Genomic DNA, 11,511 nt, shown 5'->3' on the forward strand with positions numbered 1-11,511 from the left:
ACACTAAAAACAACTATATTTTCTCTCCCCTTTCAATTAAATAATAATATTTTATACCTTTATTATTACCTTTTCTCTCTCCTCTACTCACAACCACTTTCAAAATATATTAAAAAATTATACAGGGTGAACAGTGTCCCCCCAAATATACAGATGAACAGTAACATTTTCTCTCTCATCTACTCACAACCACTTAAACCACTTTTTATAATTTAAAAACCTCTCTCTCAAGATTTGATGGATAGAATGTGAATGCTCTAACACTTTGTAACACTATATATCATTATATAACATTATAGGTTGTCTGATAGCATGTCTATGATAGATGTATAGTGTTATATTTGTTATATAATGATATATACTGTTACATAGTGTTATATGGTGTTACATATTGTTATACGGTGTTTATATGGTGTTATATAGTATTATATATAATGTTATAATACACTTCTCACACTTTAGGCCCTTTTTACACTATCTTTACCCAATGTAATGTAATATGAATTATTGTGTGTACGAGATCAATAAAATATATTATTCTGTTAATTTAGTGTTAATTTGTTCCAAACATACTTCCCCAGAACATTGCATACCTAGTATACACCATAGATTTCCAAAGCACATATCTCGTTAGGGTCTACTAAAAACAATATCTAGTACTTCCTGACTTCTAAGAGCAATCATAACAGGTTCTGGATATATTTATGAGTGGTTTCATATGTTTTAGAAAGTGATTGTAAGTGAAGGAGGGAGAAAATATTATTGTTCATCTATATATTTGGGAAAATTTTTCCCCGCACTTATTTTTTACTATTAGTTGTTATGAGTGCAGGAGAGAGAAAATGTAATGATAAATGTATAAAAAAAAACTAGTAAATTGCCCGGCCCGTTGCCACGGCTTTTCGAAAAAAAAATTACATCGCAGATCAACTGAAAACATACATAAAAATAAGCTTGAAAACATATTATATTTGACCTGACTCATTTCTGGAAAAAAAAATTACGTAGACTTAATCCCTGTAATTATAACTTTGAAAGTAACTTGGAGTTTTGTAAAACAGTTGATAAAAAGAGAATGACTCACATTGTAGATTTATGTAAGCAGAGCTTAGCCTATTGATTAGCTTGTTAACCTAATTTAAATAACAATGCACACGAACCGGGTTAGTAACTAATACAGCATTTACGACAATTCACGAGATTAAAACCCTCACAACAAATGACAAAGTGTGATACTTAAACATCCATCGAATTAACGACGAATGACAAAGTATAAACCCAATTTGAGCAGCACTTAAACATTCGTTGGATAGTTTCAATCGATCGGGCGTTGAATCGTAATAGCGATCGAGTTATTACCCTGTTTATCGCGGCAGCGTTTCGTGATTCGTGTATTTTTTGAAGTAAACAGTATATAACTCAGCGTATATTTCGAATTTTATCGTCGAAACAATTGAACAGTTCAAGTCCCAAACCCTTGTATTTATACCCGAAATTGGAGCCTCCCGCGTGTCGTGAAGGGTTCCCCTACCCCTGTCGCGAGTCGCGGGGCACACCCCCCTAACCTAGGGTAGCCTGGTCACTTGCATAGCCCTGGTGAGTCGACGTACGATGAAAATTCAATTTAGATAGCGTTTTCTAAGGATAATTATCAATTAGGGTTTAACCCCCTTGAGTTTTAGGGGCCCTGATCCTGATTTTGATTGTTCTGAAAATTTTAGGGTTAATGCAGAAATACTTGGGTTTCTCAATTAGGGTTTCCTTATTAGACAATTAACATAATAAGTATTGATTTTAGTGAGAGTTGTTACAGTTTGGGCATGTCAGGAGGAGACATGTAGCTACCACGGTTAGAACAGTCGAAACACTCACTATAGAGGGAAGGAGGAGTAGAGGCAGGACGAAAATGACTTGGGATGAGCGGATTAGACATGATTTGCTAGATTTACACCTTTCAGAGGACATGGTTGAGGATAGAACTTCGTGGAGACGTAGGATCAAGGTTAAGGACTTCTAGGAGGTGGCCCTGGTTTTGTTTTAGGTTCTTGTCTTAGGTGGTTAATTTTCAATTTCTCTTTGAGGAGTTATATGACATTTTTATAGGTTTTTGCTATTTCCTGATGTCGTAGTTTTACTAAGAAATACTGTTTATGTTTGTATTTTAATTATTTTAGTTTTACGTTTTTATAGTAGTTGTGTGCCTGAGTATGTTGTTTGGAATCTTATGTCTTGGTTAGGGTTTTGGAGCAGAGGGTTTTACTATAAGCGACTTCTCATGGGATAAAGGTAAGGCTTGCCTACATCTCACCCTCACCAGATCCTATGAATGGTCTGGCTATAGGTGGGATTATACTGGGTAAGGTTGTTGTTGTTGTTTGTATGACCAAATTCAATATCTTGTATCATAAGTTTAACTTTTGATTCTAATTTAAAGGGTTAAATTATTCTAAAAAGTCTCCTAAAAATAAGAAATATATACAAAAACACAATGGATTACACAAGATGATACAATGCCGAAAAATATAACACAATGTCGAGGAAAAAATACACAATAAATCACAAAAATACATAATAACGTAAATATAGAAAAAACACAATAATAAATAAAAGATACAATGATAATAAATAAAAATTCTAGAATCTATAACCTATAAATCCAATAATGAAACCCTAAAATCTCACATTGTAAAATTTAATGAGACGGTTCCAATACTTATTAAATGAGGTCATCTCTTAATACCCTTTATACGACTTCTTCTTTTTTAGAGCCTTTGTATTTGAATCTAAACCTAATTTAAAATATATATGTAGATACAACTTACACAAATTCGATTGATGTTAGAAACTACTAGGCATATTCAAGTAGGTCCCATTCGATTGAAGTTGGAAATTAGGCTACACGGTATGGGGGCGTCCCCCCTCCCGTCTTGACCCGGCGACGCCGGCTACACCATCCCCTCGTCCCCGTCCTCTCTGTCGGTTCTTGGACGTTAGCGACAGAACTATGGTGGGCCCCGAATCTCAAAAAGTGACCGTTTAAAAAAAAATTAAAATTCCATTTTCCAAAAAAAAACAAACGGTCATAATTTTCAAATATTTATATTTCCATTCCATTTTCACCTCCATTCACAAATTTAACCCAAAAATTCATCCCTCTCACCTATTTTTTATAAATCTTCTTCCCACTTTTATACTCTATCATGGAACCCTTCAACAACCCGAACAATCCCAACAAGCCGACCCAACCTAATGTTTTCTTGGTTCCGGCATATTATCCGACGCTAGAACCGAACCAATTCTCGCAATATTCATCAAATGCGTTTGCATCATTCCAACACTCGCCAAACCAATTCGCTCAATTCTCTCAAAATCAAGCCCTTCAACAAATGATGTTGCGGGGTGCTTATAATTTCCCACCAAACCCGACACCACCCGTTCAACCCCAACCGATCCCGACGCAACCCTTTCAACAATCCGAACCCGGCGACGATGTGGAGGTTGTTCCCGAAACCCAACCGGCTAAAGGAAAAGGAAAACGAAACAAAGGCAAGTAAGTGGTTGGTGAGCAATCGTCCAAACCGAAGTCGACTAAGTGGACGCCAATCGAAGAAGAAGCCTTAGCCAAGGCTTACATAGCCACGTCTAACAACAAGACAAAAGGTTCGTATTTTTTTAAGGTTTATCTTTTTTTTTTAAGGTTTATTCATTTTTTTAAAGTTTGTTTTTCTAAATTTTTTGTTAACAGTTTCTAAGTTTTTAAAGTTTGTTTATTTTTTTTATTTATTGTTTGAAGTTTTTTTTATTTTTTTAACAGTTTACATATTTTAATTGTTTGTTTAATTTGTTTAACTTTATATATTTTGTTTGTTTTATTATAGGTAATAACCAAACGGGTGACGGGTTTTGGTCCAAGGTTTTGGCGAAGTTCCTCGACCTTATGGACCAAAAGACGAAGGTGAAGGAGCAGGCCGTCGAAGAAAGAGCTCGTGTAGCGGAAGAAAAGTTACGCGAGAAGATCCGATTGTCGAATGAGAAAATCAGAATTTCGGATGAAAAATTTCGGCTCAAGGAATGGGAAATGATAACAATGGATGTCGATCAGTATCCCGAGCCGAAAGTTCGATGTTGAAAAAACTTCAAACCGACATCATGAAGAAGCATAATATTATTTAAGTCTATGTTTGTTTTTTTTTTAAGTTTATGTTTTGTTTTAAATTTATGTAATGTGGTTTTAATATTAATGAAAATATTTTGTTAGTTTATTTTTTAAATGTTAAAAAAAAGTAGAAGATTAAAAAAATATATAGAAATGGTGGGGAGGACTATGACTAGGACCATCCTCTCATACCCTCTACTTTTGGGGGATGGACCATTATTGGGAGGACTATGATGTGGCGCCTACGTGACGGATGGTCCTCCAAAAATAGGATGTCACCATACCCTGTAACCTTATATTCAAGTAGGTCCCATATCAAAGGTCGTTGTTGACTTGAGAGTTGAGACTTTTTGCACTTATATTCAGCATGTATAAAACATAAACTGAAATAATATCACATCCAAATTTGCACTTATATTCATCATGTATAAACATAAACTGAAATAATGTAACTCCAAATAAAATTAAATTATCATCTATTATAGTTAAATGAGTTCTAGTTTTTTAGTTTTTTATTACTTAATAATTATGATTATTAATTTGATTTTTATTTTAATATATAAATTTGAAACAAGTATAATTGTAAAAATAAGTTGGTTAAAATATCACAACAGATGATAATTACACAAATTCAATTTTGTGGAATGTATGTATTCTGAAATTTCAAGACATGTTCGACCCATATCAAGACATATATTGATAACAAATTATAACCACATAATTCACAAATCCAAACATCGAAACTTCGATGCAAATTCCAGATTGTAGTTGTTGAATTAGACTTTATTTCTTTAAAATCTTTAAACATATACAGCCCTCCCTCCTCATCTCCTCACTCAAATCACTCATACCTTCTAATAATTCATCATGGTTCTTCTCTCTGAACTTGAACTTTTACCAGGATCCTCATCTTCTTCATCAAATCATGATCATAATCATAGATATGACGTATTTTTAAGTTTTAGAGCTGTTGATACTCGTAATAGTTTCATAGATCACCTCTACAATGCCCTTGTGGATGCCAATATCATCACGTTTTTGGATGATGAAGATATCGAAACTGGAGAACCACTAAAACCAGAACTCGAGTGTGCGATTAAATCATCTAGAGCTTCTATTATCGTGTTGTCTAAGAATTATGCTTCATCCACATGGTGCCTAGAGGAACTGGTATTAATCCTTGAGCGAAACAGGAACTTTAACCAAATCGTTATCCCCATCTTCTATCATGTCTCTCCCACGGACGTCAGGAAGCAGCATGGAAGCTTTGGGGAAGCAATGGTACAACATAAACAGATGTTGGAGACAGAAACAAATGCAGAGAAAAGAAGTGAATGGGGTCAAAAGATGGAGTTATGGAAGAGGGCACTCACACAAGTTGCTGATTTAAAAGGAAAAGATGCAAAGAACAGGTGATCACACAACTATATTTTCACAACTATATTTTGGTTTGGATGTTTAAAAATTACAAAAAGTCAGCATAATATGATATATTTGGCTTGGATCTTTGAATTATCATGTTCATAGATTAGATTCTTTAATTTTTCACAATGATGTTTCATTTTCTTATTGACCTCAATTTTAGGAAAGAGACCGGGTTTATCGAGGAAATAGTTACCGACATCAACCGTAGGTTAGGTGTGCCCTTAAGTAATACCTTGCCACTTCTGATCGGGATGGACCATTATATTCATATCATCAGTTCATGGTTGACTGATGGATCTTCTCATATTGCTGACATTCTCACGGTTGCAGGCATGGGTGGGATTGGGAAAACATCTCTGGCTAAACATGTTTTCCAGTTACACTCTAGTAAATTTCACAAAAGTAGCTTTATCGAAGGTATTAATGCAAGATGTAATGAGCACATTAATGGATTGCTTGATATACAAAAGCAACTTCATGGAGACATTTCGAAAAAAGTCTCAATTCAAGTTAATGATGTCTCCGTGTACACCTCTAAGATTGAGAATGCTCTAGCCCGTAAAAGGTTGTTTTTAGTGCTTGATGATATTCATAGTCTTGACCAACTGGATGCTTTACTCGGAAACAAAGGTTTACACCCAGGAAGCAAAATAATAATAACAACCAAGGATGCCTCTTTAACAGAAAGGTCTACACTATTTGACCCACAAGTTCAACCGAAGTATACAAAGGTCTTACTTAATGGTTTATGTGAGGCTGAATCACTAGAGCTTTTATGCATTCATACATTCAAGAGCAAAAAGCCCAAAGAAGGTTATAAGGAGGTTTCAGAAAAGCTTGTGAAGTATTGTGATGGACATCCTTTTGCTCTTGAAGTTTTGGGCAAGTCTCTTCGTAAATGTGAAGATATAGATGAATGGGAGTATTACATAGAAGCGCTAAAGAAAGAACCTCATTCTCGTATAAAAAAAACATTGCAAATGAGCTTTGACTCTTTGTCATTTGATAATGATAAGGACTTGTTTAAGCACATCGCATGTTTCTTTGTGGGAATGGATAAAGATTTGACGGAAAGAATATTAAATTCATGTGATATAAAGACAAGACCCGGGATAAGAAATCTCACTAACAGATGCCTTCTTAGTATCGGACGGGACAACAAGTTGATGATGCATCAATTGGTTCAAGAGATGGGAAGAGATTTAGTAAGACAAGAATCACCTTATAAGCCATGGAAGCGTAGTCGATTATGGTGTCATGTGGAATCATTCAAAGTGTTGAAACATAAAAAAGTAAGATGCCACATATTTGTTTAGTAATTATACATGTTCAAAGTAACTTTATGGTCTATGTACTTGTATATAACCTTTATAGTTTTGTTTGCATTCCCTTTCTTCATAGGGCAAGAGAAATCTTCTAGGCCTTGCCCTTGATACGAGAATGCTTGAAAAAAAGTTGTGTGGATCGTTTAAGCTGAAGAAGGACTCATTACGTAAGATGGATAATCTGACGCTACTACAACTCAACTATGTACAACTAAATGGCTGTTTCCGAACATTTCCAGAAGGATTACGATGGTTGTGTATGCATGGGTTCCCTTTAAAGTCTATACCTTTAGACTTACCAATGGAGAATCTGGTTGCTCTTGACTTGTCCTATAGTAATATTGAATATTTTGACATGTCATATAGTAACCCACAACCACCTGCAAAGAGGCAAAAGGTAAGCTATTTGTTTTTTTTTTTTGGGTAAGAGATTGATAGAAATTAGTAATCCATTTGGATAAACTTTAAATCGTGATGATAAAACTTTCAAATCGTAGTATTTTAATCCAACAATTGTCTATACTACCGCGGAATCATAATAAGATAATCCAAAGTCACGCTTAGGTATTAATAACAAAACCAGAGACATAATTGTTTACTCATTATTCTAATAGTATAAACAACGTGTCCATCTGTATTCTAATAGTATAAAATAGGGTGTCCATTTTGTAGACCATAAATGTAGTTGTGTGGTGGGAATAACTTGTTGATTTCACAGGGAAAACTGTTGGCAACTAAGTACCATGTTTTCCATTTAGGTCTCCTCCTGCTGCCTCGAAGCACACAAAGGGTGCAACCCCCTTCACCTCCCGTCATTCTTCATGCGAGGAATCATGCTAGTTCATACGCTTTACACATCACACCTCTTAGAACATATTAGAACTTAACCTAATAGGACCCCTTAGGTCTTTTGTAAATATCAATTACTTAAAATGATTCACAAGACAACTTTTATTACTTTTTCATCTTGATTAAATTCAATTCAATTCAATTCAATACTAACTTATATCCATTTCTATAGTTTGTTAGATCATGCTCAAAAGGCAAAAGGTTGCTTGGATCATTGAAGGTTCTTGATCTGAGTTTCTGTGAACAACTTCATAGTCTTGGTGGTTTTTTCGAACTCCCTGAACTTGAGAGGTTAATAGTTGTAAGCTGCATAAGTTTGATTGTGGTATGTGAATCGGTTGATCAATGTGTTGAGCTTGTCCACATTGATCTGAGTTACTGCTACAAGCTTAAAAAGCTTCCAATATCCTTAGGCAAGTTAAAGAAAGTTCAAACATTATTCTTAGATGGTTGTAATTTTTGTGAATCTAAAATCGAGATGTGGGATACAAATTCATCGGATTTTAGTATAAGCTCACAAACCTCTTCATCTACCATTATCGATGCTATACCAAGCGATTTCAAGTTCTTTGTGACTTCTTTACCAAGTTCATTAATAGTTCTGTCACTTGCAAATAGTAATTTGTCTAATGAATCCTTTCCAAGGGACTTTAGCTGCCTATCAATGCTAGAGGATTTATGTTTGGATGATAATCCAATTGTTTCAATGCCAAATTGTGTGAGAAGCCTTCCTAGGCTTAAGATACTAAGTATGAAATACTGTGAGATGGTTATATCAATTGAGCATCCTCCATATACGCTAAGAGTATTATCAGTCGGTCATCGTAATACTTCACTACAGAAAATTAAGTTTGATGAAAAAATGTCCCCACTCAACATAGATGGACCTTGGAAGCTATTATCACCTTTGTCCTATGAAATTGATGGCATGGTCAAAATCCAACCTTTGGCATGCGTTGAGAAAAAGGTATTGCGTAGTTTGGGCTGGACAAACTTAGATGAGTTGATTAAAGAAAGGCACCTAGAAACTTGCACTTTTGCAGAATCCGATAAATCTCAAACCAAGGTTTCCTCTAACTATCTCTGGTTTTGTGAATATATATGTGTGTACTATAAATTTATGGTGATTAATGTTTTGTTTTGCAGATGTATTATGAATTTGGAATATTCAGCACAATGTATCATGAGGATAAAGGAATGCCGAATTGGATTAGGTGTAGAAGCAAGGGCCCGTCAATATCCTTTACCATCCCATCATCTCCTAAGAAGCTCCGAGGATTGAATTTCTATTGTATGGAGACGATGCGTCAATTTTCGTATGATACTTTTGTGTTGCCAAAGATCAAAATTAGTAATATTACAAAAAAACCACACATGGATTTATAATCATTATATCGACAAAGTCAAGGTAGGTGGAAAGTATTTAACTTTGTTAAGCCATTGGATGTTCGGGCCAAATGAGATGACAGTTGGTGACCAAATTACTATCGTTGTATCACAAAGATATTGTAACGAGCAACTTACAAAGAAATGTGGGGTGAATGTTGTGTATGACGATGGAAAGATTGAGGAAGAAGAAGATGCGTTGCGTTATTACAAGTCATGGAATCATATAATTGGTGGAGATCTCTCTGCTTTTCAATATCCCACAGGAGAGTACTTTTTATCTAACATGCATTTCTTTGATGGCTCTAGATATAGAGGTATTTAATCAATAAAATTTACAGTCCCGCTACAAAAATGTGAATAATAATTGATGTATAACTTTTTATCTATTCTCCTCTCACCAGAAAAAGAAGTGACCTTTCAAGCTTTCTCCCAAAAGAAGTCTAAAATACTTGGCCATGAATCTCAGGTACATTCAAACATCCAAACCCTTCTTTCTTCACATTATTAAAAGCCGTACGTACAGTACAAAATAGGTGTTCATCAAAGTTCTTGGTCGCAGGACATACCGAAATGCAATGAAATGAAAGGAGTTATAGCCATGCATGAGGATATATGCATGGAAATTGGAACATGACAAGGCTATAATAGATGACATATTGGATATTCTAAAGGTTGAATAAGAATGGTTGCATCTCACTCATCATCTCTGGACCAGCATCAAAATTTTAATCATAAGTGGATATGTCTTTTGTGGAAGATGTCTATAATGCCATCAAAAGTACCCATTATTTGTATGTACCCTCCTTCCCTTCCTGTCTGTCAATCAACATTATTTTATAGAAATAATGTACTCCATGTTTTGTGACTTGCAGCTGTTGGATTAATCGGTTCGTTAACGGGTCATGCGTCGGCACTGTTAGAAAAATAAACCGGTTTTACAGGATCAACCTATCATCACCTCCTTTTTTATAATATTGTATTTCCTTTTAAACTTATTTAGTTTCCTTGTATTCTAAAGGAGCCGTTGCCTGTAGTCTCTATATTTAGGGTGGCTTCCAAGTTGTAAAAGTATCACAGAAATAAAGAACAATATTCATTCAATAAAAATAAACTCATTCTTGGTTTCTTTCCGGCTGATTACCGTGTAACATGGTATTAGAGCGGGAATAAATCCTCGCTTTCATCATTTACCTGGAAAAAAGACGGATTACTGCCATGTCGGATTCCGACGGTAATAATCTTTCTTTACAGATTGCCAACCTTTTGAAGGAAGGTTTGAATCAAACCAACACATCCACAAAACATAGCATTTCCGACAGCCTCCGTATCAATATCCAACTCAATAGCCAGAACTTCGGGCTATGGTCTCGTATGATACGGGTGGCTATTGGTGGGAAGTCAAAAAACCTTCTTAACCATCTCGATTCGAAACCACCCGAAAGCACGGATGCTCGATACGACAGTGTAACACCTCGGAAATTCCTGTCCATTGAAATAAAGACACGTGTCACGAGAGACAGACGTGTCAGAAAAGCCAGATTAAATAAAAGATGTTTGGTAGGATTTTTAGGGCGTCATGTTATTTAAAATACATCTGAACGACCCGAGGGCGGCATGTTATTAAAACACCTCTGAGCGACCCGAATTTTTATAAATCCCAAGATCCTTAAATCTTTTGAAAATCATCTTATATGATAACCGGCTGCCCTCAAATAAATAAAGTTGCATCTTTATTAAGGACTTTGGAATTATAGGTTGTTACTACTGAAAATGTTAAATAAAATCCTTGCAAAAAAAGGAATCAATATAATTATTTTTCCTTGGCCAACTATTATGAGAATCCAAGACTCATTCTTGGTAATCTCCGTCACTTTGCAAGACCCTCGAGAGTTGAAATTGAATGGGAAACATGTAAGAGCATGCTAGGCATGCAATGGCTGATCAAGATGGTCCCACATCTGAAAAAGAGGGACTGATTTCGGAGTTGGTTTGATTGCTTGGTTAAGACTTAAAAGCTCACAAAATTTTGTCCTCTGGCCATCGGTTACGGACCGCAAAGCCTTAGGCTTACGGTCCGTAAGGAGGGTACCTGGGAGTTTACAGCAAGGTCGGTTACGGACCGTAAAGATTAAAGCTTACGGTCTGTAAGAAACGCATACGGATCGCAAGGCCACGTGCTTACGGTCCGTAAGGAGGTCGCTGGCAGCAGATTTGGGACAGCTGCCTGTTCAACCTGTTAACCGACTTAAAACGTAAATTTTCGAAACCAGGGGCTTGCTAGGCAGTATTTAGTCTTATAGGGGCACCTGGGATCATCTCCTAACTATCCTAGAGTTACTTGGCAAGATCCTAAGGCACTTGGTTTGC

At 35.7% G+C, this 11,511-nt stretch overlaps 1 protein-coding gene across 1 annotated transcript; it reads left to right on the plus strand.

The window, feature by feature from the left end:
- The first annotated feature begins 4,906 nt into the window (after positions 1-4,906).
- On the plus strand, positions 4,907-10,268 carry LOC110928580 (disease resistance protein RPV1-like). The gene is made up of 8 exons (XM_022171605.2): positions 4,907-5,568; positions 5,742-6,873; positions 6,983-7,303; positions 7,928-8,821; positions 8,902-9,458; positions 9,546-9,610; positions 9,704-9,935; positions 10,017-10,268. The coding sequence occupies exons 1-5, from the start codon at positions 5,024-5,026 to the stop codon at positions 9,139-9,141; spliced, it is 3,132 nt and encodes a 1,043-aa protein (XP_022027297.2). The 5' UTR covers positions 4,907-5,023; the 3' UTR covers positions 9,142-9,458; positions 9,546-9,610; positions 9,704-9,935; positions 10,017-10,268.
- The last annotated feature ends 1,243 nt before the right edge of the window (positions 10,269-11,511 follow it).

The sequence above is a fragment of the Helianthus annuus genome, chromosome 1, assembly GCF_002127325.2.
Source record: "Helianthus annuus cultivar XRQ/B chromosome 1, HanXRQr2.0-SUNRISE, whole genome shotgun sequence".
Lineage (NCBI taxonomy): Eukaryota > Viridiplantae > Streptophyta > Magnoliopsida > Asterales > Asteraceae > Helianthus > Helianthus annuus.

Excerpts from the sequence above, each read along its gene's own strand:
- LOC110928580 (XM_022171605.2), top strand. The coding sequence starts at position 5,024 with ATGGTTCTTCTCTCTGAACTTGAACTTTTACCAGGATCCTCATCTTCT. Across the intron at positions 5,569-5,741 it reads GGAAAAGATGCAAAGAACAG|GAAAGAGACCGGGTTTATCG; the intron begins GTGATCACACAA and ends CCTCAATTTTAG. Across the intron at positions 7,304-7,927 it reads CACCTGCAAAGAGGCAAAAG|TTTGTTAGATCATGCTCAAA; the intron begins GTAAGCTATTTG and ends CCATTTCTATAG.